The 27,140-nt window shown below is 43.5% G+C and overlaps 1 protein-coding gene and 2 non-coding genes across 6 annotated transcripts in view; 2 read left to right on the top strand and 1 right to left on the bottom strand.

Annotated features, from left to right (window-relative positions):
- Positions 1-429: 429 nt before the first annotated feature.
- The window catches only part of PPP4R2 (protein phosphatase 4 regulatory subunit 2), a 67,276-nt gene continuing 40,565 nt past the window's right edge, over positions 430-27,140 (top strand). The window contains exons 1-2 of one of the 4 annotated variants that reach the window (XM_059662948.1): positions 430-771; positions 1,906-1,987. In XM_059662948.1, coding sequence (XP_059518931.1) covers positions 1,986-1,987 — 2 coding nt within the window. In that variant the 5' untranslated portion in view covers positions 430-771; positions 1,906-1,985. Of the gene's footprint in view, positions 993-1,312; positions 1,421-1,905; positions 1,988-27,140 lie in introns of those variants that run through there. The other 3 variants (XM_059662946.1, XM_059662945.1, XM_059662949.1) reach the window with 3 other exon arrangements.
- On the bottom strand, positions 18,871-19,001 carry LOC132215934 (small nucleolar RNA SNORA21). The gene has a single exon (XR_009448637.1). It is a non-coding gene; the product is annotated as a small nucleolar RNA SNORA21 (small nucleolar RNA).
- Positions 23,227-23,333, top strand: LOC132215972 (U6 spliceosomal RNA). Its single transcript, XR_009448661.1, has one exon. It is a non-coding gene; the product is annotated as a U6 spliceosomal RNA (small nuclear RNA).

Below are 27,140 nucleotides of genomic sequence, written 5' to 3'. Positions count from 1 at the left end.
TGGAGAGGACTTCTGAGGTCTCTGCCCTAACTTCCTGGGCGCTCATGTATCGTAATAAAAATTAGGATGAAAATTGCAGCTAGTTAACTGAGAGCTTACAAGTTCTAGACACTGTGCTAAATGCTTCATACCATTTCACTCACGCCTCATGGCTATTTTACAAACTTCCATTTTCAGAAGGAGCCTGCGCCTTTGCTCCCAGAGTTTTAAGTAAGCAGCCCAGGTCACACGGGGAGTAAATTCTAGAGTTGGGCTTTGATGCCAGCTGGTTCCAATCCCTACGTTTTTTACTTTGCTGTTGAGGTTGCTTCTCTTCAAGGGTGGGTCGGTCAGGAGAGTTAGCTTCAGGCAGGGAGAGTGCTGGTGACCAGGATTCTAATGCCGAAGGGCCGTTCTGCCGCGACCTCAGGCCGCGGGTCACCTGACTCTCCCAGCAGCTGTGGGCGGCCCGTACCGTGTCCTCCCCACTCCCGGGAGAGCGCGGCTCCGCGAGGATCCCAGCTGCTCGCAGCCACACGCCAGCAAAGGGAGGGCCCAGGGTAGGGGTCCGAGCCACCCACCCGGGAGAGCCCGGCGCCCAGCGGCCCGCCTCTGCCTCGCGACTTCCGGTTCCGGGTCGGCTCGCGCGTGCGCGGAGACGGCAAGGAGAGTGCGTGGGGGCGGCGGGGAGCGTGCGCTGGGACGTGGGGAGCGTGCGCGGGGGCGGCGGGGAGCGTGCGCGCGGTGACGTGCCGGCGCCATGTTGGAGGGCTGGCGGTAGCGGCTCGGGAGGTGCTCATTCTCTCGGTCTCGCTCTCTCGCTCGCTTCCCCGGCTCCCTTCGGTCCCCCCACCCCCTGGTCGCCTGCGTGCGGGAGTGTGTGCGAGGCAGGGGGAGGGCGTCGGGGGGTGGGGGTAGGCCTTCCGGTCCCCGGAGACCCGCGGAGGGAGGCGGAGGCTGCGAGGGACTCCGGAAAGCCATGGACGTCGAGAGGCTGCAGGAGGCGCTGAAAGGTGGGGGTAGCGGCCGCTCTCCCTTCCTCCGCACGCTCCGCCGCCCTCTCTCCTCTCCGGGGCGGGTGGCTCCTCGGGCCGGGCGCGGGGGCAGGTGCGCTTCCCGGCTCCCCTCCCCCTCCCGCCTCCCCGGGGCCGGGAGCCCTGGGCAGCTCCCTCCCGCCGGAGCTGGGCTTTGTGTCCGCCGCCGGCGTCCCGCTGGGGGAGGGGAGCCGGGAGCTCGCGCCGGAGCCCTGATCCGGCCCCGCTGCTCTGGGCACTGGCTCAGTTCTCGCCAGGCCCCGCACGCCTGGCGTCGAGTTAGAGGAAAAAGCAAAGGTTTGGGGGTACGGGGAGCAACTTTAAATTTGTGTCTCAGGAAATTCAGAGCTTCTGGAGTCACCATTCCATCCTGATCCTAAGGTGGTCGGTCGGCTTCCGAGCAACAGGTTTGAGAACAGTGGTTTTCTAACAGCAGAGTGATGGCAGCCTTTGGAGAGTTGCGCTCCGGTCCCCGGAATCATTTGGGGACAGCTGCGCGAGATGGCTGGGGTTTCCTCAAATGCAGATGTTTGAACGGCAGTTGGGTAAACAATGCCTTGGGTCCTTGGACATTAATTTCAATCGGATTTTCAGATGGAGCTCCTGCTGTTGTTCCCCGGAACACACTTTGAGAAACATGGCGTTAAGGATGGTTTGTGAAGTGAGTGCCCTCTTTAGGCAGATGTTACATGGAAGTACAGCTAGGAGAGTTGAAGTGGCTATTTGGCTGAGAGGCTGGTTTTTTTCCTTTGTTCTTAATATGAGGCCAATTTTTTCCCCTTGTTCTTAATATGAGGAAGGACTGGAAAGAAACTTTGTTTTTAGAGGGCATTGGAAATGGTTGGTGGGCTGATGAGGAATACTGATAACTGTTCTCTCTTCCCTTACCTAGATTTTGAGAAGAGGGGGAAAAAGGAAGTTTGTCCGGTCCTGGATCAATTTCTTTGTCACGTGGCCAAGACTGGAGAAACAATGTGAGTTGAAAACATATGCCTTGTTATGGACCGATGTATCATTCAGAATTGTTTGGGAAAGGGGGAAAAAGTGTATTTCAGAAGAACTGAATCTGTGTAAAGCCCTAGTCATTTAAAGCAGTTATTTAGTGCATATATACTTTATGCATGATTTGTAATGAATTTAAAAAATTTGTTAAACTTTTTAAAATGTATCTTATGCTTTGGTACATTTGGAAAACTTGTTGTCTGAAAGAGCCAGAGGAAGGGAGGATGGGTATTCCGTTTATGACCCTTTTTTGGCCATAACAGGCTTATTTCCAGGATTTTGTGGCTTGATTCTATTTCAGATTCTTTTGTTGGTGGTATTTTCTCATATCGTCCTACATCCAAGCTTTGTTGTCATATTTATGTATGTGGGTATTTAAGGTGTCAGTTCTATATATTCTCTTCAGAAACCAGAGTGATAAATCTGGCAGATTCCAGATGCTATAGTTTTGAGTGTCCTGTAAACTTTATAGCATAGCTAACTTGTTATATCTGCTCAGCATTTTATTAGGTTTGTTTCCAAATGTTGTAAATCTGAAACTTATACAATGAAGTTAGTTCTGTTTTCAAAAGGAACATTTCATTGCATTGTTGTGTATTTGGTTAGCAGGAATTGTTTTCACACTCTGTCAAAGTTAATTCCTAGAGAGCAGTGTAGTTTAGGTGACTTTCCTGTAGTTTTGTCTTTGGATAGGGAGTGGGGAGCTGGAGGGAGAAAGGTTTCTTTGGGTGCAGGGTTAATAAGTGGAATTTCTCTGGGCTCCCCTACTTCTTGCCTATTTTAAAATTTTCTTTTTGAAGTCTATACTATAAGAATGTAAGCTTCAACAAGTGGTGAATATTTTCTTTGGCTTTATTAACAAACTAGAGGCCCAGTGCACAAATTTGTGCGCAGGTGGGGTCCGACTGAGTGCCCTGATTGGGGGTGATCAGGGGTGGGGCCAGCGGGGGAGAGGGGACACAGGGGGCAGCCAACCCTGCCCGCTGGTAGAACTCCTGCTCCAGGGGACAATTTGCATATTAGCCTTTTATTATATAGGAGGATGCTTGTTACTCACAAGATTTGCTTATGGTTGTAGTGTAACCTTAACTAGCCTAATTACATTTTTTTAAACTATATTTTTATTGATTTCAGAGAGGAAGGGAGAAGGAGAGAGAGATAGAAACATCAGTGATGGGAGAGAATCACTGATTGGCTGCCTCCTGCATGCCCCCCTTCTGGGGACCAAGCCCACAACCCAGGCATGTGCCCCCAACTGGAATCGAACCCGGGATCCTTCAGTCCGCAGGCTGACACTATCCAATAAGCCAAACCAGCTAGGGCAGTGGTCAGCAAACTCATTAGTCAACAGAGCCAAATAACAGTACAACAATTGAAATTTCTTTTGAGAGCCAAATTTTTTAAACTTAAACTATATAGGTAGGTACATTGTTATTAACTTAATTAGGGTACTCCTAAGCTGGCCTTTGCTAAAAACGTCCTCAATCTGATTGAGGTACGTTCGCTGAGGTCGACCCCTTCCAACTCTCCCATCCACACTCGTCTTGTTTACTTGTTTCGTCTATCTCCTTTCATTCATCCTCTCTATATGTCCAAACCATCCCAACATACCTTTCTCAATCCTCGACACTACATCTTCTTTCACTCCACAACGCTCCCTAAAATTAACTTAATAAACTTTACTTTTGTCCCCCGCGGCAATTTGCGGACGCGACTAGCACTAACCACTGCACATGAGACTGCTGACTGACTGGCTCACTCAACTCGTGCATGAATCACGCGCACCTCCCCCGTGCCACGTCTCCCGTCGCCCAACTGATCGACACCCCCCCACTTCTAACGCCACTTCTTCAAAATAGACTCGCCCAGGCTGAAAACCGACTTCTGCACATGGGCCACGAAGTTTCAATCGCACTGTACGTGCGCGCCTGCATGTGGTATTTTGTGGAAGAGCCACACCCAAGGGGCCAAAGAGCCGCATGTGGCTCGTGAGCTGTGGTTTGCTGACCACTGAGCTAGGCATTAACTAGCCTAATTTTAGGAAGAAGAAAAAACTCGTTGCTTTAGTGGTAACATGCACAAGCTGAACCTCCTTAATGCTTTATTAAAATTACCAGCCAACTTAACACATTGAGGACGGATCACCAGAATTCTCATGTTTTCTTTTCTAAGGCTTGTGGCCAATCACAAGAATTCTTGAAAATGATATTAACTTGTAAGAACATGTAATAAATTCAAAATGCAATGGGTATTTAATTTTAAAGCGTGCCTTTAACATTTATGTAAAACGTTTTTTGTACTCATTCAGTAGAAACGTATCTGGCCACTGGGTAAAGCTAGCAATAGAACTACTAGTCCACAATGTGTTAGGACTGTGATTATGATGTGTTGTTCAGTTTTATATTTATATTTGTTGCATTTAAAAAATGGAATCATTTAGGTTTTAGGGGAAAAAAGTCATTATAATATCTAAAAAATTTCAAAATAACTGACTGGTGGCCATATAGATAAGCTTAAAAATGAGTACATGTCCGGTTTCAAAAATAAATTGATGTCTAAATCATAAATGCTTAGATTGCCACTATTTCTTTCAAGTCGCTGTTTGGTGTATACTTACCCCTTTCTACAAAAAGTATTTTTTTATTTTCAGAGTTTTGATACACAAGATTATGTTAAACTATTTGGAGATAAATACTTTAAAACCTCTCCCATTATTCTGCTTATCAGGTCTGTACAAACTACCTTCCCTTTTTGATAAAATACATTGGCCATAAATGTATAAACAATGGAAAGTTTCTAAAATACAGCTTTTTAATATCCTGACTGGATTACCAGGTGGCTAGATAAATTTAACCTGATTTTCTAGACAATTATTTTGTTCTTATTAGAGGACTTAAACAACATGTGTCTGCCATCCCTATTAGGTATTTGTACATTTTAGAGTATTTTGTATTAAAACTAGAGGCCCAGTGCACAAAAATTCGTGCACGGGTAGGGTCCCTAGCAGCCGCCGGCTGGGGCCTTCTTTCGTTCTGTGCTGCCCCCTGATGGTCAGCACACTTCATAGCAAGCGATCGAACTCCCATTCGGTCAAACTCCTGAGGAGACGCTTTACATATTAGGCTTTAACTTATATAGTCTAGAGGCCCAGTTCATGAAATCTGTGCACTTGAAGGGGGTGTCCCTCAGCCTGGATTGCGAGAGGGCGCAGGCAAGGCCGAGGGACCCCACTGGTGCATTATTAGGGCTGGGGAGGGACCACAGGAGGGCTCCAGGGTGTGTCCAGCCTGTCTCACTTAGTCCTGATGGGCCGGACCCAAAAGCAACCTAACCTACCGGTCTACCAGTCAGTGTCTGCCCCCTGGTGGTCAGTGCACATCATAGCAACTGGTCGATAGGTCGGCATTCTGCCTGCTGGTGGTCAGTGCATGTCATAGTGGGCAGTTGAGCAGCCTTAGCATATCATTAACATATTACCCTTTGATTGGTTGAATGGCTGACCAGACACTTAGTATATTAGGCTTTTATTATATAGGACTAGGGGCCCGGTGCATGAAATTCGTGCACTGGGTGTGTGTGTGTGTGTGTGTGTGGGGGGGGGGGAGTGTCCCTCAGCTCAGCCTGCCCCCTCTCACATACTGGGAGCCCTCAGGCGTTGACCCCCATCACCCTCCAATCGCAGGATCGGCCCCTTGCCCAGGCCTGACGCCTCTGACAGAGGTGTCAGGCCTGGGCAGGGGACCCTCATTTCCCCCCATCACTGGTTCTGCCCCCAGCCCAGGCCTGATGCCTCTGGCCCAGGCATCAGGCCTGGGCAGGGGACCCCCAGACCCCTCCGATTGCTGGCTCTGCCCCTTGCCCAGGCCTGATGCCTCGGCCAGAGGTGTAGACCCCCATCACCGTCCGATCGCCTGATCGGCCCCTTGCCCAGGCCTGACACCTCCGCCAGAGGTGTCAGGCTTGGACAGGGGACCCCCATCTCCCCCCGATCACTGGCTCTGGCCCCCGCCCAGGCCTGAGGCCTCTGGCCCAGGAATCATGCCTGGACAGGGGACCCCCATCTCCCTCTGATCGCTTGCTCCGCCCCCCGCCCAAGCCTGACGCCTCTGACCCAGGCTTCAGGCCTGGGCAAGGGGACCATCATATCCCCCAATCCTCGGCTCCGCCCCCAACCCAGGCCTGATGCCTTGGCCAGAGGAGTTGACCCTCATCACCCTCCGATCACCAATCACCGGATCGGCCCCTTGACCAGGCCTGAGGCCTCCGGCAGAGGTGTCAGGCCTGGGCAGGGGACCCCCAGCTCCCCGTGGTTGCAGGCTCCGCCCCTGCCCAGGCCTAACACCTCTGGCCTAGGCATCCAGCCCGGGCAGCGGCCCCGTGATCGCGGGCTTCGCTTTAGGCCCAGGCAAGGGACCCCTAGCTCCTGGGACTGCCAGCTTCGACGGTGTCCAGCTCCCATCGCTGGCTCCACCCCTACTTCCTGCTATCACTGGCCAGGGCGGCAAAGGTGCCTGATTCTGCGATCATGGCTGGGGGGCAGGGCAAAGGTGGCCCCAGGGCTTCCTTTGCCCTGCCCCCCAGCTCTTAGCTCCCCCCTGGGTTTCCGATCACTGTCAGTGGCAGGGGGCTTCTTCCTGCTTTCCCTTTCGCCTCCCTGTATTGTGCCTACATATGCAAATTAACCGCCATCTTGTTGGCAGTTAACTGCCAATCTTAGTTGGCAGTTAATTTGCATATAGCCCTGATTAGCCAATGAAAAGGGTAGCGTCGTACGCCAATTACCATTTTTCTCTTCTATTAGTGTAGATAGGATGATTGGTAGTGGTAGGTTGTCTATTGAGTATGGAAACATTTTTTTAAATTTATCATTTAAGCAACTGATGTTTATACATTTAGCTTTATTATACATTTAGTCTTTGTTGTTATTTTTTAAATCAACATGGGTATGCCTTAACTTTTAATACTGAAATTTGCAGTTTCTGTCATTTATGGCTAAACTGAGCTTTGTCTAACTTCTAAGGTTATAACATAAAATGAAAATGTACAGAACAGGAAGTCAGGTCTCACGTTTTAGGATGGATGAGTTGCTTAAGATAAGAATTCTATAGTTCTGTTTTTATTTTCAATAAGATGCATCATTAACAAAAGAAATATTACAAACTTTGTTTATAGAATGAAAATCAGTCGGCAAACTGTGGCCCCTTGAGTGTGTCTCTTCCACAAAGTACCACATGCGGGCGTGCATGTACAGTGCGATTGAAACTTCGTGGTCACACTCAAGGGGCCAAAGAGCCACATGTGACTCTTGAGCTGCAGTTTGCCAACCACTGGCTTAGGCTATTCTTTTTTTTTTTTTTTAGTTGATTTGACCTTTGTGTTTTTAGCTTCAGAGAGATCTTAGTATTATAAGTACAGGTTCTTACTGAGGAGGAGGTTGGTGGAAAATTAAAAAGCTTTGGAACAATTTTCCTTTCTAGTCTATTAAAAACTACCTGTGAACATCTGTTGTAGGAAGTTGGGGAAGATTCCAAAACATGGGGTACCAAACTGTTATGAAGAGGGAGATATCTTCTTATCTGTCTATCCGTAACAACCCCCAGGTTGTTTTCGGCAATTTGAAAAATAATACTTTTATGTTGAAAGATTACTTTCTTCTGAAAATGGAGCGACACTTTTCCAAAGGTTACAGTTTCTAACTTAATAAGTGCTGAATAAACAGAATCGTGGTGGTTTTAATAATGATATAAATAATTTGATGGGTTTTAGTTGCAGTTGTTCTTCTTGATAATCAAATTGTCTCTTTGGCCAGTGGGAACCTCTTCTAATTGATTTTAGAGTCTTTTGACTTGAGCATAATAGTCTTTGATAGAATCCTTATCTCTGGTATGAGAATATGTTCTAAGTTTATTTCCTGCCCTAGACCTGGAATCAGCCATTTCTTGAAGAAGCCCTGTCTTCTTTTAGTGGAAAATAGAGCTTAAAGACTACAATCTGGGTGCTAGAGATGCTTATTATGTTGAGTTGGTCATTCTAGCCCAGTGATGGCGAACCTATGACACGCATGTCAGAGGTGACACGCGAACTCATTTTTTTGGTTGATTTTTCTTTGTTAAATGGCATTTAAATATATAAAATAAATATCAAAATTATAAGTCTTTGTTTTACTATGGTTGCAAATATCAAAAAATTTCTATGTGTGACACGGCACCAGAGTTAAGTTAGGGTTTTTCAAAATGCTGACACGCCGAGCTCAAAAGTTCGCCATCACTGTTCTAGCCTCTTCAATGGACAGAACGAGATAAAATACTTCATGATTCATATTGATACTTCAAATTCAAAATTAGGACTGTTCAGGGTTTATTACTTCTTCCACACCAAAAATCCTGGTTCTTAAGGGCATAGTAGATTTAGGATATTCCATAATTACTGACTTTAACATTATACGCCACCAATATAATTACTACTAAGAATGTTAAAAATTTTTTTACATGCACTCTCCCAATTTTAGCTACAATTTAAAAAAAATTAGTTGGTGTCCACATTATCTGAGCATGATTGTTTATCAATCATTTACTTGTAGTTTTATATTAGTTATATATGTAGTGTTCACCACTAATCCTTACGTCGGTATATCTAGTCAGTTTGGTTGTCAGAAGCTCATTCTCTAGCCCAGTGATTCTCAACCTTCCTAATGCCGCAACCCTTTAATACAGTTCCTCATGTTGTGGTGACCCCCAACCATAAAATTATTTTTGTTGCTACTTCATAACTGTAATTTTGCTCCTGTTATGAATCATAATGTAAATATCTGATATGCAGGATGTATTTTCATTGTTACAGATTGAACATAATTAAAGCATAGTGATTCATCACAAAAACAATATGTAATTATCTATGTGTTTTCCGATGGTCTTAGGCGACCCCTGTGAAAGGGTCGTTCAACCCCCAAAGGGGTCGCGACCCACAGGTTGAGAACCGCTGCTCTAGTGGATTCTTTAGGCTCTTGGAAACAGTATTTACGGCGTTCTTGTGTGTTGCTAACATTTTGTGCCCTGTGTTCTTGAAGTTCGGTTTGTCTGAAAATAAAATATTTTACATTTTTTGCCATTGAGTAGCTTAAATATGTTAATTTCATTGTTTGTTCCCCTCCCCCAATTGAAGGAGTTACTGTCAAAAATCTGATGATAACCTGATTTTCTTTACTTTGTAAACCACCTATTCTTTTTGCCTAGATTCACAAAGGATTTTTTTCTTTAAAGTGCAGTGATTTTTCTAAACTACTAGAGACCTAGAGCATGGATTCGTGCACCTGTGGGGTCTCTTGGCCAGGCCTGCGGGAATCAGGCCGAAACCGCCTCTCCAGAATCCCCCGAGGGTCCCAGATTGTGAGAGGCCGGTTCTTGGGTGGTGCGTCCTGGAAGCGGGCTCCCTCCACTCTGGTTCCATGTGCGTCACCCAAGAACTGCAGCTGCCAAGTCACTGCAGCTTGGCAGCTCCCGCGTTGAGTGTCTGCCCCCTGGTGGTCAGTGCACATCATAACTACTGGTCGGAGCGTCTGCCCCCTGGTGTGTCATAGATAGTGGTTGGACAGTCACTTAGGTTTTTATATATATAGATATCTTAGTGTTTGCGTCAGTATAGTCAGGTAATGTGGTGTGTTTTTAGAAGATGTATTTTCAAGTTTTTCAGCTTTTTTTTTTAATTTCAGGAAAATGATTTTTTTACTCAACATGATTATTTTGAGATGGACCCAATATTAAAGATATCAATAGTGCATTCCTTTTTTACTTGAGTATTACATGAAAATACTACAGTTTTTTATATATTCACCTGTTGACGGATATTTGGGTCATTTTCAGTTTTTTAATTATAAAAAAAGCTGCCGTGAACATTTGTGTGCAAATCTTTGTATGGGCACGTGTATTTTCTTTTGGATCAAAACCTAGAAGTGGGGTGGTTGTACGATATTTACCTCTTAAATACTGTCAAACTTTTCCAGAGTGATTGTACCAGTTTGCATTTCCATTGGCATTATGAGAGTTGAGTTTAGTTTCTTTTTTTTTTTTAAATATATTTTATTGATTTTTTACAGAGAGGAAGGGAGAGAGATAGAGAGTTAGAAACATCGATGAGAGAGAAACATCGATCAGCCGCCTTCTGCACATCTCCTACTGGGGATGTGCCCGCAACCAAGGTACATGCCCTTGACCGGAATCGAACCTGGGACCTTTCAGTCCGCAGGCTTACGCTCTGTCCACTGAGCCAAACCGGTTTCGGCAAGTTTAGTTTCATACAGCCTTTTCAGCACATAGTATGGTGGATCTTTTTCACTTTAGCCCAGGGGTGGGCAAACTTTTTGACTGGAGGGCCACAATGGGTTCTTAAACTGGGCCGGAGGGCCGGAACAAAAGCATGGATGGAGTGTTTGTGTGAACTAATATAAATTCAAAGTAAACATCATTACATAAAAGGGTACGGTCTTTTGTTTTTTTAGTTTTATTCATTTCAAACGGGTCGGATCCGGCCCGCGGGCCGTAGTTTGCCCACGGCTGCTTTAGCCATTCTGATCAGTGCATATTGCGTAGAGGTTTTATTTTGTAGTACCCTAATGACTAATGATGTAGAGCACCTTATGTTCATTTGCTATTTGTATATCTTTGTTGGTAAATTGTTTGCCCAAGTGTGCCCATTTTAAAACTGGGTTGTTCTTGTGTTGGGTTTTAAGAGTTCTTTACATATTATGGATACAAGCCTTTTATCTGACACTAGAGGCCCGATGCATGAAAATTCATGCACTGGAGGGGGGTCCCTCAGCCCGCCCTGCCCCCTCTCACAGTCGGGAGGCAACCCTGGGATCAGGAGAAGGCAGTGCCCCATCACAGTCGACAGTTGGACATGCCTCTCACAATGTTGTTGCTGCTGCTGCTGCTGCTGCTGTTGCTCTGTGACATCTCTCTGTACTGTGGCTCATACTTGACACGCTGGGGTTGCGCCCCGGGTTCATGATGGTCAAGGCCTGGCTCTGGGGGTTCAGGCCTCCCATTGCCTGCTGCTACAGAGGGACAGCAGGTCGTGCCCCGCTGGCTTGCATGGCATTCAGATTCAGCAGGCTAGGTTAGAGGTGAAGGCAGGGCTGGCTGGACGCTTACTTGTTTGTGTGCTATTTGATGAGAGCTGCCATCAGCTGAGGTTTTGACTTGAGGATGTTGAGCATATGCTGCTGCTGGGGGAACTGGGAGACTTCAGGGTCCGCAGCAGGTCCTGCATGGCATCTGGAGAGATGTTCTGAGGTGGCTGCACCTTGGGTCTGCATAGACATCACGGGTCTGGGCATGCCTCACATTGACAGTTGCTGGGGGATGGGTGTCGGCTGCCACTGCTGGGGCTCGGGGGGCAGAATAACAGGCCCACTGACCTGGTTGGGTCACATTCAGGCCCATGGGGGCCATCTGGCTCTCAGGGGTCACTGTGCCTCAGGGGCATACCGTTGTTGGTGCTCACCCAGTACAGATGCTGCTGCTGCTGTGCCTCCCGTGCAATCTGCTGGGCGCCTCCACTGTTGCAGGTGGTCCTGGGTGGGGGGCGGTGGGGCTGGCACCTGGTTAGTGGGCTTCCCGGTGCAAACTGTGGTGGGGGCTGAGTTGTGGCCACGCTGGAGAAGTTGGCTAGTGACATGCTCACAGGCAAGGTCTGGGCATAGTCGGGGCTGTGGTGTCCAGGGTGTGCTGAGATGCAGTGTGAGGGGTCAGGGTGGTGCTGAAGGAGGGGAAGGAAGACTTGGCTGAGGCACAGTGCGGTTGTTGATGGTGGCATCTGCTGGCACATGAGCTATGCGTGCTGCTGGCGGTGCTATAGCTTCTGCTGGCTGAGCTTCTGCTTGATGTTGAGGTAGTAGGGAATGGGGCATGTGTTTTCTTGGCAGTGTTTGGCACGGTAGCAGCAAAGAGCCATGAACTGCTTGCGCACTCCGCAACCTCCATGGGTCTTGTGCTGGCAGCCCTTGGTGTGCTTCACAACCCATCTCATCTGGCAGGACAGCTGCGGGCACTTGGCATTGCGGCACTGGCGGACATGCCTCAGGGACTAGATGCAGCACTGGATGGCCTGGTGCCTCCACTCCTGGAGGCTCCTGAACTGCAGCTCACCACCACCCCTGCGGGAGCAGAGGCAGCTCTGCCTCTGCTCCTGCTCCCGTGGTGGCCCACCTCCTCCACTCTGGCTCCCGCCTCCTTCACTCCTGCTCCCCGCCCCCTTTGCTCTGGCTCCCCTGCCTCCTCTGCTCTGGCTCCCCGGCCTCCTCCACTCTGGCTCTGCAGCGGCGGTTACCGCCTCTTCCCCAATGGCTTCCTTGGCAGCGTTAGCGCTCTTTCTTGAGCAGCCAGCAGAAGAGTTCTCAGGACCCCCTCCTGCCTGGACTCGCCAAGAAATAGGCTGTTTTGGAGCCAACTTTCATTGTACTTGCTGCGGCGATGGAGCAAGCATTCTGCCAGGCTGCTCACGCTGTCCGCTCTCAGCGGCTGCCCTCTGGGACTGGAGGACTCTGGCGGGGTGCTGCCATCTTGTGGCTATGGGTGCCGCCATCTTTGTGGCAGAGTGACGGTTAATTTGCACATTTCCCTTTTATTGGGTAGGATACTTGTGGCCTGGAGCACGAATTCGTACACATTGAAAGGAAATTAATTAGAAGAGATATTTTAATATCGTTATTCGCCCTTTCCTTGTAATAGAAGTGTCAACCAAATTCACAATCAACAATGACAGATCGAAACACACACATGCAATTGGCACCAGCCAGAGCATTATATGTATCACGCATGTGTGAGTCAACTTAGCCTTTTATAGATATAGAACAAACTTGCTTAATTAGACCTGCTTTCTGATTTAGCTAAACTTTTTCCAGCCTAGTGAAGCACCCCAACTTCTCTTTCAGGTGATTGTCAGCAACATAGCAGTAAATATCAGTATGAAGCAGATTATTATTGTAGATCACGCAGGGAGAACAAAGGGTAAAATATTTAACTGCATCAGTGTTTGACGATATTCTGCACAGTGAGGAAACCTGAAATTATTTTCAAGGTCCGCCGTTTCTTCTTTTCAGTCAGGTCAAGTTTCTAAGCTTTTAAAATCTCCGTTTTCTGGCTAATGAAAAGAAAATAGGATTCCACCGAGTCTCCTACCTACCTACTCCAGGACTTCTGTGAGGATCAAATGAGATGAGGCATGGAAGACGCTTCACAGACATTTGGTTAAAATGTAAAATGTTTCCATTTGGCTATAAAGCAGGTCCTGTTCCTGTGCTGAAGAAACTGCAAGGATGCTAGTCGCTAGGAAGAGGAAGCTGGGTGTTGCTACATGACATCATTACCCGGACGGTTGGACGCTTAGCATGTTAGCCTTTTATAGACATAGATAATTTGGTACTACTCTGTGGCTTGTCTTTTCATTCTCAACAGTGTCTTTCAGCGTGAAAATTTTTCTTTTAATTCCATTTTGAATTTTTTTAAATTTCCTCCTTTGAAGGACTGTATTACCTGTTAAGTTCATTTGTTCTTGTGTACTTTCTAGTTTAGTCTTTATTTCCCAAAGTAATTTTTTTCTTTTATTTCAAATTCTTTGCTGAATTTTATCGCTTCATTTTCTAATTCTGACTTGTAACATTTTTCTCAGTGTCTAGTTCATTTTGAAATAGTATGATACAATTGTGATCTGATTTTAAAATTAAGAGGGTGAGTTCTTTGGACAAGTCCAAAATTTTTAGCTTCCTTTTGTTGTCTATAGGGATGTTACTCTGCTTCTTATTCTCCATTTTTTCTTATAACTTCATATTCAATATATTTTTGTTGTGTGTTTTTACATGAAGTTAGTTTTCCTGAACTTTGAGGAGGAGGCATGGTTCAGAGTATCTTTTCTAACTTCCCAGAGCTCTTTCATTGTGTTTTTGTGAAGTGTTTCAGAACATGGCAGTGTGCTTTCTTCTCTATTTCTACTTTCATTTAGACCTTCGTCTCTATTGTTCCTTTCTCATTTTGGGGTCATTTCTGCATGGGAGTTGGTTGGATCACTTTCAAGAGCTCATCGGGGCAAGATGGCTTCTTCCTTTCATCTCTCCCTGCATGTTCCTTCTATGGGCTCACTTCTGGAGTAGGCAGAACCCATCTTGTTTTTAGCTGCTGTTCCCGAATTGTCCTGCCATTACTTCTAGTCAATACCTATTGGATTTTTGTGGTTTTCCTATTTATTCCTAGGTCCTTCAGGTGCACCATGACTTTTCTCTGCTTTCTCTGCATACGTCTTTCTTTTTCTTTTTTTCCTTGCACAGGTCTTGATAATGCACAGGTCATGCGACTATCACTTGCTCTTGACCCATTTGTGTGTGTGTGTGTGTGTGTGTGTGTGTGTGTGTGTGTGTGTGTGAGAGAGAGAGACTACCTTGTTAGCTAGTTTAGTTTAGTTGTAAAAGTTTTTGTTTATTGGTTTTAGGCTTTGCAGTCTCATTGTATCCGATATGTGGGGTTTTGGAGAGAAGAAAACTATAGCACTGCTGCCATCCTCTGAGAATTACACGTTTTAGGAAAACATTTGTTTATGTATTTACTTATTTTTAACATTTTTATTGATTTCAGAGAGGAGGGAAGAGGGAGAGAGATAGGAACATCAATGGTGAGGGAGAATCATGGATCGGCTGCCTTCTGCATGCCCCCTACTGGGGAATGAGCCCGCAACCCGGGCATGTGCCCTTGACTAGAATCAAACCCGAGACCCTTCAGTCCGCAGGCTGACACTCTATCCACTGAGCCATACCAGCTAAGAAAAATTTTAAAGTCAGGTCCTGTTAAGTTAGTTTCCTCATCTATGAAAAGTACCTCATAGTATGAATAGATAATAATGGAAAACTTAAGTGCTTGGCAAACAGTAAGTGCTCAATAAATAGTAGTAGTTATTATGTTAATAATGCTTTTCCTCCCTGTAGTTTCAAGTTCTTTGCTCGCCAATTTTGACATGTAAGAAAATAAAAGGTTTCGTAAAAGTAGTTATTGAAGGTTTTTTAGCAGGGGGAGATAAATCAGAGCTTTCCCTTGGGTAACTTGTGTCTAATTCAGGAAAGTCAAGGAGATTATTATGGGACTTTAAACTAGAAGAAATGAGAATTTGAAATACAGCAGTGTTATTGGGAATGGACATCAAGACTCAGACAGCAATATGGTTATGGTTCTGTAGACATTTATCTTTCCATCGTTCTCATCTTGCCAGAGTTCCTGTATAGGCTTTCTAAATCAGTGTTCACCAACCGGTGGTCTGTGAGGTCTGAAAGGCTGGCAACCGCTGTTTTAAATGGTTCCCTAACTTCAGTTTTGCTTGTCTGGTCTAGTCTCTAATCTCTGCTATTAGCAGTGGTTGTGCAACAATGTAAATATCATATTATTTCCATGATTAAAATCTTACCACCCTACTCCTTGCTGAAGTTAAAATTTAGATCCTTATGACATTTTAAGGTTTATGATCGAATCTCTACTTACCTTGCTATCCCTTTGTTTTCCTGCTCTCCTAAACATAGTAAACCCTCAATTTTGCAGACCTGGATTTAACGGACAAAATTTCTGGTCTGTTATGTAATGTGAAAATTAACACCCTCTTAATTTTAAAATTTTTTAACCAAGCTATCTTTATAAATAAATTAACATGTTATTTTTTTTCTACAACTATAGTCTACTTTTTAAATCTAGAAATCAATGTTCGTAAACAATGTTTGGGGAATGATTAGCACATAATCACACCGTATCGCGCTGGCAGGTTCTGTCTTGGCATGGTGTGGCTTTCTGCAGCCGTTTTAACGTGTGCCAGCTGATGTTCCAATGCGCACTAAGCCACGCTCCAGCCGTGTGCATTTGTTTGCTCGTGGTGACTGGTGAATGCATGTATTTACTAGATCTGTTCAGTATAAATTTAAAATACCATTCTGTGAAGTTAAACTTTTCACACATATTTAATTTTAATTACATAAATGTGTCTACAGAAGTAAAAACTGGTGAACTAATTTGCCAAATTTTTAACATACATATTCAGGGAATAACGGACCTTCAGCTTTAATAGACACCACATTATTCCATTGTATCAAGGTTTTGCTGTACTGTACTCACAAATTCTCCAATATATCATGCTCCCTCATCCCATTGCGTTTCTACATACTACGCCCTCTCTCTAGAACAGATCTTTCTTTTCCTTTGTGCTCATCTTTTAAGATAATCTTCTAAGATAATATACTATGGGGTCTAGAAAACTTTCCTTGACCCTGGTTAAGCATATCTTAGCCTCCTATAGTATTTAATGATTATTATACTTCTATATTTTGCTATGCTATCATTTTTTATTTAGAGTATGAATTCTCTGAAGACAGCTGGACTCTTCTTTTGTATCTTTTCCTACCACAGAGTAGCTTAGAGATGCACTCTGTTCACACTGATGTCAGTCCTCAGCAGGCCTGTGAGGTAGATTCTGTTATCCCCATTTTACAGATGGGGAAACAAAGGAAGGCTTACCTGTCTTAGGTCATACAGATGAAAAAATGACTGAACTGAAATTTGAACCCAACCAAGCTTGTAGACCAGCCATGGGCAAACTACGGCCGGATCCGACCCGTTTGAAATGAATAAAACTAAAAAAACAAAAGACCGTACCCTTTTATGTAATGATGTTTACTTTGAATTTATATTAGTTCACACAAACACTCCATCCATGCTTTTGTTCCGGCCCTCCGGCCCAGTTTAAGAACCCATTGTGGCCCTCGAGTCAAAAAGTTTGCCCACCCCTGTTCTAGACTCTAGCACTACCCAATTCTTTCTAAACAGTTTTTTTGTTTTTTTTTTTACCTTTTTGTTTGGATTGTCATCAAAATTTTGCATCCACACAATTTAGTGAGTGTATTAATAAAACAAAGGTAAGTTCAGGGCCATGGTTTTACATCTACAGGCAATTTTGTTAATCCTCACTCGATATTTTTCCATTAATTTTTAAAGAGAGAGTTGAAGGAAGTGGGGGAGACAGAGAGAGACACATTGATTGCTTGTCATCTGCAAGCACCCCGACTGGGGCTGAGGAACAAGCTTGTAACTGAGGTATGTACCCTTGGGACCTACTAAAATCAAACCTGGGACTCCTCTCTGGGCTGACACTCTCTCCACTGAGCCAAACCGGGGCTAGGGCTACTTTTTTCTTTTTTTTTTCAACATTCCACATATAAATGATACCATGCAGTGTTTGTCTTGCTCTGTCTGGCTCATCTCATTTAGCATAATGCCCTCCTGGTTCATTAATGTTGTTAGAACTGACAGGATTTTTAAAGGGTGAATGATATTCCATTGTATACACAGTGAATCTCAATGTTGTCTATAGGTTCTGCCACTTTACGTGAAAAGACCTATAATGAACCATTTTTACCATAGGCTAATTGATATAAAACAAAGAGTTAAGTTCCTATGGCATCTCATTAATGTTATAACAAAACAATCTTGAATGAAGTGATGTTTTTTGAGGACCTGTTGTATACATTACATTTTTTTTAAAATATATTTTATTGATTTTTTACAGAGAGGAAGGGAGAGAGATAGAGAGTTAGAAACATCGATGAGAGAGAAACATCGATCAGCTGCCTCCTGCACATCTCCTACTGGGGATGTGCCCGCAACCAAGGTACATGCCCTTGACCGGAATCGAACCCGGGACCCTTCAGTCCGCAGGCCGATGCTCTATCCATTGAGCCAAACCGGGTTCAGCTACATTGCATTTTTTTAAATTCATTTATCTGTTGCAAACACTTTGGTTGTTTCCTTTGGCTGTTGTGAACAATGCTGTAATGAACATGGGAGTACAGATATCTCTTCAAGATAATGGTTGTTTTTTACCTTTATGTATATACCCAAAAGTGGAATTGCTGGATTATATGATAGTTCTATTATTACTTTTTGGAGGACTCTCTATGCTGTTTTCCACAGTGGCTGCACTAGTTTACATTCCCACCAACAATGTACAAAAGGGTTCCCATTCTGTACATCCTCTTGTCCTTTTCATAATTGCCATCCTAACACCTAATGAGGTGTTATCTCATCGTAGTTTTTTTAAAATATATATATTTTGATTGATTTCAGAGAGGAAGGGAGAGGGAGATAGAAACATCAGTGATGAGAGAGAATCATCAATTGGCTGCCTCCTGCACATCCCCTCCTGGGGACCGAGCCTCGCAAACCTGGGCATGTACCCTGGACCAGAATCAAACTTGAGACCTGTCAGTCCACAGGCTGACGCTCTATCCACTGAGCCAATCAGGTAGGGCTATCTCCTAGTTTTGATTTCCGTTTCCCTGATGATTAGTGATGTTCAGCACCTTTTTTTGTATCTGTGGCCATCTGTATGTTTTCTTTAGAAAAATCTTTATTAAGATCATCTGCTCATTTTGTTGTTTTGTTTTGCTATTGAGCTGTATGATTTTGGATACTAACTCTGTATTTAATATGTGGTTTGAAAACATTTTCTCTCATTCCATATGCTGCCTTTTCATTTTGTTCATGGTTTCCCTTACTCATTGGAGGCTTTTTAGCTTGATGTAGTTCTATTTGTTTAATTTTGTTTTTGATGTCAATTCCAAAAAATCATTGCCAAGACCAATGTCAAGAAACTTACTTTCTATGTTTTCTTTTAGAAGTTTTACACTTTCACATCTTTCATTCAAGTATTTAATCCATTTTGAGTTGATTTTGTGTATGGCGTAAAGTGGAGTACTCAAGTTTCATTCTTTTTTTTGCATTTTTCTATTTTTTTCCTCAGGTTTGCAACATTTATTTCTTTTTCTTTTTTTTTTTCACCTTGTCACACCACTGATGGAAGCAAAACAACACAACACGCTGCCGCTTCACCCAAAAGCGGTGTTTTTCCTTTGCCCTTTCTTGACGGCTCAGTGGGTAGGTTTGCAACATTTAATGCTTGGAAAAAGTTAAATGACTTTTGTCTGACTCATGACTTTTTAAAAAATTTAATCATTGTTGTTAAAAGTATTACATATATCCCCTTTACCCCCCATTGACTCCTTCTAAGTCCCATACCCACAGGCCTTCACTACCCTATTATCTGTGTCCATAAGTTATGCATATCTTTACTACATAATAAAAAGGGAATATGCAAATTGACCGTCACACCATCGCACATATGGCGGCACCCACAGCAGAGGCCAAGTTCCCATAACAGGCCTTAACGAGCAATCAGTGGGGACTTGAGGCTGGACCACCCTCCCCACCCCCCATGGGGCTTGACAGGGCAACTCAGGCCGAGCCCTGCCACTCGGCGGGTCTTGACAGGGGACCTCAAGGTGCACCCCCCGCCCCAATGCCGGGCAGGGGACCTGAGGCTGTGCCCCCCACCCCAGTGCTGGGGGACCTGAGGCTGTGCCCCCCGCCCAGTGGGGCTTGATAGGGGACCTGAGGCTACGCCTACCACCCAGCACCAGGTCAGGTCTGGGGACCTCAGACTGTGCCCCCCACCCGCGGGGCTTGACAGGGGACCTCAAGGTGGGCTAGCCGCCCTGGTGCTGGGCCAGGGGGCCTCAGGATGCTCTCCCCACCCTGGGCCGGGGGACCTCAAGCCATGCCCCCCACCCCAGCACCAGGGGACCTGAGGCTGCGCCCCCTGCCCAGTGGGGCTTGACGGGGGACCTCAAGGCACTTCCCTCACCCTGGCACTGGGCCGGAAATTTCACACCACGCCCCCCCCCCCCTCCCCGTCCGACGGGGCTTGACGGGAGACCTCAGCCTGTGCCCCTTGCCTGGCAGGGCTTGACAAGGGTGCAACCAGCCAGGTCTGGATCTAGCCTAATGGGGGTGGAGCTAGCCAGGTCTGGGTCTTGCGTGATTTCGAGGCACACGTGGGTGGGTGGGGACTAGACTCTGGGTCCCGTGGTGTACCCTAGACACTGACAGGAGGACGATTTTCATATACATTTTACTAATTTTATTTCATCTCTTGACAGTTATAGAGAGAGGGCAAATAGCAATATTAAAATATTTCCTCTAATTAATCCCCTTTTAATGTGCACGAATTTCGTGCACCAGCCACTAGTATGCATATAAGTTTTTTGGTTGATTTCTTCCCACCCAACTCAGCATTCCCTCTGAGATTCCACAGTTGGTTCCATGTATCTCGGTCTCTGGATCTATTTTTTTCTACAGTTTATTTTGTTGGTTAGATTCCACATATGAGTGAGATCATGTGACACTTGTCTTTCTCTGACTGACTTATTTCGCTTAGCATAATACTCTTCAGGTCCCTGCATACTGTACCAAAGGATAAGAGATCCTGCTTTTTTTTTTTTTCCTGCTGCATAGTATTCCATGGTGTAAATGAACCACAGTTTTGTTTTTGTCCTCTCATCTACTGATGGGCACTTGGGCTGTTTCCAGATCTTGGCTATTGTAAATTGTGCTACTATAAACATAGGGGTGCATATATTCTTTTTGATTGGTGTTTCAGGTTTCTTAGGACATATTCCTAGAAATGGAATCAAATGGCAGGTCCATATTTAATTTTTTGTAGAAACTCCATTTTTTTTTTCCGTAATGGCTGTAGCAGTCTGCATTCCCACGAGTAGTGTACTAGGTCTCCCTTTTCTCCACATCCTCGCCAGCCCTTGCTGTTTGATGATTTGTTGATGGTAGCCATTCTGACAGGTGTGAGGTGATACCTCATTATCATTTTAATTTGCATTTCTCTGATGATCAGTGACTTTGAGCATTTTTTCATATGTCTCTTGGTTATCTGTATGTCCACTTTGGAGAAATGTCTAGGTCATTTGCCCATTTTTTAACTGTATTGTTTGTTTTCCTTTTTTTAAGTTGTATGAGTTTCTTATATATTTTGTATATTCTTTTTTTTAAAATATATGTTTATTGATTTCAGAGAGGAAGGGAGAGGAAGAGAGAGATCAAAACCTCAATGATAAGAGAGAATCATTGATTGTCTGCCTCCCGCACACCCCACATGGGGGACCAAGCCCACAACCTGGGCATGTGCCCTGACCGGGAATTAAACCTGTGACCTCTTAGTTCGTGGGTCGATGCTCAACTGCTGAGCCACGCTGGCCGAGCTATTTTGGATATCCTTTATCATATGTATCCTTGGCAAATATGTTCTCCCATACAGTGTGCTTCCTTTTCCTTTTGTTGATGGTTTCTTTTGCTGTGCATAAGCTTTTTTATTTTTATTTTTTTAGATATATTTTTATTGATTTCAGGGAGGAATGGAGGGGGAGAGAGAGATGGAAACATTAATGATGAGAATCATTGATTGGCTGGCTCCTGCATGCTCCCTACTGGGGATCGAGTCTGCAACCTGGGCATGTGCCCTTGACCAGAATTGAACCTGGGTCTCTTCAGTCCACAGGCTGATGCTCTATCCACTGAGTCAAACTGGCTAGGGCTGTGCATAGCTTTTTATTTTGATGTAGTCCCATTTGTTTATTTTCTCCTTAGTGTCCTTTGACCTAGGAGAGATTTTGATGGCTATGGTTTCTTCTAGGTTTTTTTTTTTAAGGTTTCATGACTTACATTTAAATCTTTTATTCATTTTGAGTTGGTTCTTGGGAATGGTGTAAGTTGGTGGTCTATCTAGTTTTCACTTTTTTTGTATGCATCTGTCCAATTTTCCCAATACCAATTATTGAAGATACTGTCTTGACTCCTTTGTATGTTCTTGCCTCTTTTGCCAAATATTAGTTGAATGTAATGGCTTGGGTTGATTTCTAGGGTCTCTGTTCCATTGATCTATATGCCTGTTCTTATGCCAGTAGCAGGCTGTTATTACAGTGGCTTTGTAATATAACGTGATATCTGGTATTTTGAACCCTCCAACTTTGTTCTTTCTCATGATTGTTACAGCTATCATGAGAAAGGGGTCTTTTTAGTTCCATATAAATTTTGGAGTATTCTAGATCTGTGAAATATGCTGTTGGTATTTTAATAGGGATTGCATTCAATCTAGAGATTACTTTGGGTAGTTATGGACATTTTAATTATGTTAATTATTCCAATCCATGAATACAGTATATTCTTCCTCTTGTTTATATCTTCCTCTGTCTTCGTTTTCAATGCCCTGTCGTTTTCAGAGTGTAAGTCTTTTACCCCTTTAAGTTTATTCCTAAGCATCTTCATTTATTTTGTTGCAGTGATAAGTAGGATTGTTTATTTAGTTTCTTCTTTCTGTTAATTCACTATTGGTGTATAAAAATGTCATTGATTTCTGGGTGTTAATTTTGTAGCCTGCAAATTTGCCAAATTCACTTACTAAATCTAGTAGTTTTTATGGTGGAGTCTTTAGGGTGTTTTATGTGCCATATTATGTCATCTGCAAGTAATGAGAGTTTTACTTCCTCCTTTCTAATTTAGATGTCTTTTGTTTTTGCTTGTCTCATTCCTGTGACTAGGACTTCCAGTACTATGTTGAATATGAGTGGTGAAAGCGGACATCCCTATCTTGTTGTTCCTGTTATTAGGGGAAATGGTTTTAGTATTTGCCCATTGAGCATGATGTTTGCTGAAGGTTTGTCATATATAGCCTTTATTATGTTGAGATATAGTCCCTCTATTTCCACTTTGCTAAGAATTTTTATTAAAAATGGGTGTTGGGCCCTAGCTGGTTTGGCTCAGCAGATAGAGCGTTGGCCTGGGGACTCAAGGGTCCCGGGTTCGATTCCGGTCAAGGGCATGTACCTGGGTTGCGGGCACATCCCCAGTAGAGGGCGTGCAAAAGGCAGCTGAATCGATGTTTCTCTCTCATTGATGTTTCTAACTCACTCTCCCTCTCCCTTCCTCTCTGTAAAAAAATAAAATATATTTTTTAAAAAATGGGTGTTGGATTTTGTTGAATGCATTTTTCTGCATCTATTGATATGATCATGTGACTTTTGTCTTTCAATTTATGTGATCTATCACGCTTATTAATTTGAATATTTTACCAGCCTTGAATCCCAGAAATAAATCCCACTTGGTCATATTGCTGGATCCGATTTGCTAATATTTTGTTGAGGGTTTTAGCATCAATGTTCATCAGGAATATTGGCCTGTAGTTCTCTTTCTCTGAAGTGTCTAACTGGTTTGGGAATTAGGTAATGCTGGTCTCCTAAAAAGCTTGGAAATGTTCCTTCCTCGTGGATTTTTTTGAATAGTTGGAGGAGGTGCTCGCTTCGTCAGCACATATACTAAAATTGGAACGATACAGAGAAGATTAGCATGGCCCCTGTGCAAGGATGACATGCAAATTCATGAAGCATTCCATATTTAAAAAAAAAAAAAAAGAATAGTTGTAGGAGGATAGGTGTTAGTTCTTCTTTGAATGTTTGTAAAATCCTTGTAAGGCCTAATGGACTGCCAGGGCTTTTGTTGTTGTTGTTGTTGATTACTGCTTCATTTTCATCATTTTTTATTGGCCTATTCCAGTTTTCTAATTATGTTTTTGGAAGACTGTATTTTTCTAGGAATTTGTATGTTTCATCTGTGTTGTCCAGCTTGTTGGCATATAGTTGTTCATAGTGTTTCCTTTTAATCCTTTGTATTTCTGTGGTATCCATTGTTACTTCACCTCTTTTGTTTCAGATTTTATTTATTTGGGTTCTCTTTGTTTCCTGATGAACCTGGCTAAAGGTTCATCAATTTTGTTATCTTTTCGAAGAACCAGCTCTTGGTTTTGATATTTTGTTTGATTTTTTAGCCTCTATGTCATTAGTTTTTGCTCTAATCTTTATTATTTCCTCCTTCTACTTACTCTGGGCTTTTCTTGTTCTCGTTCTAGTTCTTTAAGTTGTAGGGTTAAATCGCTTATTAATTTTTTTTGAGGCAGGCTTGTAGTGCTATGAATTTCTCAGGCTTGCTTTTTGATGTGTCCTACAGATTTAGGGTTGTTGTGTATTCATTTTCATTTGTTTCCAGGAACTTTTTTATTTATTTCTTAATCTTGTTGGTAACCCTTTCATTGTTTTTTCCTGCTATTTAGCCTCCATGTTTTGGAGTTTTTTTTTTTTATTGTAGTTGATTTCTAATTTCATTCCATTGTGATCTGAGAAGGTACTTGATATGATTTCAATCTCCTTAAACTTGTAGAGACTTGTTTTGTGTCCTAACATGTGGTCTATCTTTGAGAATGATCCGTGTGCACTTGAGAAGAATGTACATTCCGTAGCTTTTGAGTGAAATGTTCTATAAGTGTCAATTAAATCTATTTTGTCTAGTATGTTGTTTAGAATCACTTTTTCCTTGTCAGTATTTTGTCTGGAAGCTCTATTCAGTGATGTCAGCAGGCTGTTAAAGTCCCTTACTCTGACTCTATTGATGTTGATCTCTCCCTTGAAGTCCTCCAGAAGTTTCTTGGTAATATATTTAGGTGTTCCTATATTGGGTGTAAATATGTTTATCAGGGTTATATGCTCTTGTTGGATCAGTCCCTTTAGTATTTTGTAGTGACCTTTATTGTCTCTTGTGATGGCCTTCATTTTGAAGTCTGTTTTGTCAGATGTTAGTATTGCCACCCCAGCTTTTTTTCATTTCCATATGCATGGAAAATTTTTTTCCAGCCCTTCATCCTCATTCTATGTGTCTTTTGTTCTGAGGTGACAGCAAATATATGGGTCATGTGTTCCTATCCATTCAGCTACCCTATGCCTTTGATGGGAGCATTTAACCCATTTACATTTAAGGTTATTTTTTTTATAGGTACTTATTGCTATTTTAATTCTTTATGCCTATGTTTCTCTCCATTTATTCTCATTACAGCAGTCCCGTTAGCATTTCTTACAGTGGTAGTGTTAAACTCCTTTAGCTTTTTTTTTTTTTTTTTTTTTTTTTTGGTCTGGGGAGCTCTTTATTTCACCACATATTTTGAATTATAGCCTTGCTGGATATAGTAATTTTGGTTTCAGATTCTTGCTTTTCATTACCTTGAATACTTCATGCTATTCCCTTTTGACCTGTAGAGTTTCTCGTGAGAAATCAGCTGACAGCCTTATTGGAGCTCCTTCTCTCTTTGTCTTTAATTCTGGCATTTTAATTATGATGTGTCTGGGTATGAGTCTTTTTGGGTTCTTCTTGCTTGGGACTCTCTGTGCCTCCTGGACTTGTGTTACTTTTTCCTTCACCTGGTTAGGGAAGTTATCTGCCATTATTTCTTCATACACAGTCTCTATCTCTTTCTTACTTTCTTCTCCTTCTAGCATATCTGTGATGTGAATATTAAATTTCATGTTGTCCCACAACTCCCTTAAGCTGTCCTCCTGTTTTTAAATTGTTTTGATTTTTTCTTTTTAGCTCTCTGATTGAGTTATTCTTTTCTGCCCAGTCTTGTAATTCAATGATCCGATCCTCATCTTCTCCCAATAGGTTGTGTATTCCTCCCAGTGTTCTTTATTAGTGCTATGTCATTCTTCATTGCTACTATATCTTGTCTCATGCTGTTAAGCATCTTTGCCATCATTATGCTGAACTTTTATGTGTGATAAATATATTATCTCCATTTCATTTAGCTCTTCTGAAGAATTCTGTTCCTTCGTTTGGGACTTTTTTTTCTCCCCATTTTGGCTGCCTGTTTGAATTTGTGTCTGTTTTAGGTAGATCTGCTATGACTCCCAATCTCTAGAGCAGGGCAATCTCAGACACTGTTTGTGACTGATCCTAAGTACCCTGTTTGAAGCAATTAGCAATCCACAGCTTGTTGCTCCCTCTGCTGGGACTGGGACCAAGATGTGCACCAGGGTCTGCTTTTCCTAGCCCAGGGCCTGCGATTATCATGCAAGGAAAGACTCAGAGCCTCCAGAGACCAGCCTCTGCTTTGCAGTCCCATCGACACTTAGACTTGATTAGCCTCAGGCTCTTGATCACAGGGTAGGTTGAGAGGTCTTCCAACAGGGCGGGACAACTTCTTTACCCCCAGGCAAAGACCGCTTAGATATCAAAATTGTATCTAAAGATTTCCACCACAGGGTGAGGGAATGACTCAGGAAAGGAAACCAAGGTGGCTGCCCTCCAATCTCTAACCCCAGAACCCCAAGCCTGGACTCCCCTCACACAACTCCAGTCTACTCAGCTCTCCCTCTGCCAGAACCCAATGTGAGTGCCTCACACGAAAATTTGTGTGTTGGCCCTTTAAGATGGTGCCTGCATTTCCAGCCCTGTCTCCAGCTGTCTGGCAGACAAGAGCCCTGTTGCTTTTCATAGCCAGATGTTTTGTGGGCACCTTTCTCAGTTCTTGTGGTATGGGCTTGGGATTCTCAGTGGGAATCCTCCCATAGCTGAGATGTCCCTCCAGAACTTCAGTTGCTGTCTGTGGGAGCCCAGCCACCCCTTTCCTGTCTCCACACTTCCAGTCTCGGTGAGGTCTCCACTTTCTGTCTTTGGCTATCAGGGTTCTCTCCAGCTAGTCCTCAGTTGATTTTTCAGGGTGGTTCTGTATTTTAGTTGTATTTCCAGTTTGGACCTGCGAGAGTGTCTGTAGCTTCCACTTACTCTGCCACCATTTTGGAATCTTCCAGTTTCATTCTTTATTTAGCATGTAGCTATTTAGTTTTCCCAAGACTATTTATTAAAGAGATAGTCCTTTCCCCATTGTATACTCTTGGCTCCTTTGCCAAAACTTAATTGACCCCATATTCTTGGCTTTGTTTTTGGGCTTTTTGTTCTGTGTTTTGCTAGTGCCATACTGTTTTGGTTACTGTAGCTTTATTGAATAGTTTGAAATCTGGCAGCATGATGCCTCCACTTTGTTGTTCTTAAGATTGCTTTGGCTTTTCTGAGTCTTGTGATTCCATACAAATTTAGGATTTTTTTCTATTTCCGTGAAAAAATGACATTGGAATTTTGATAGGGATTGCTTTGACTCTTTTGATTGCTTTAGGTTGTGTGGACATTTTAACAATATCTTCCAATCCATGAACATGAATCTTTACATTTATTTGTGTCTTAAGTTTATTTCATTTTTGTCTTAATAGTTTTCAGTATACCAATCTTTTAGCTTCCTGGGTAAATTCTCAGTATTTCATTGTTTTTGAGGCTATTGTAAATAGAATTGTTTTAAAATTTATTAATTTTTTTTAGAGAGGAAGCA

The sequence above is a fragment of the Myotis daubentonii genome, chromosome 14, assembly GCF_963259705.1.
Source record: "Myotis daubentonii chromosome 14, mMyoDau2.1, whole genome shotgun sequence".
NCBI classification, from domain to species: Eukaryota; Metazoa; Chordata; class Mammalia; order Chiroptera; family Vespertilionidae; genus Myotis; species Myotis daubentonii.
Note: the sequence above shows the minus strand (reverse complement) of the source record. Positions and strands in the feature narration are given on the sequence as shown.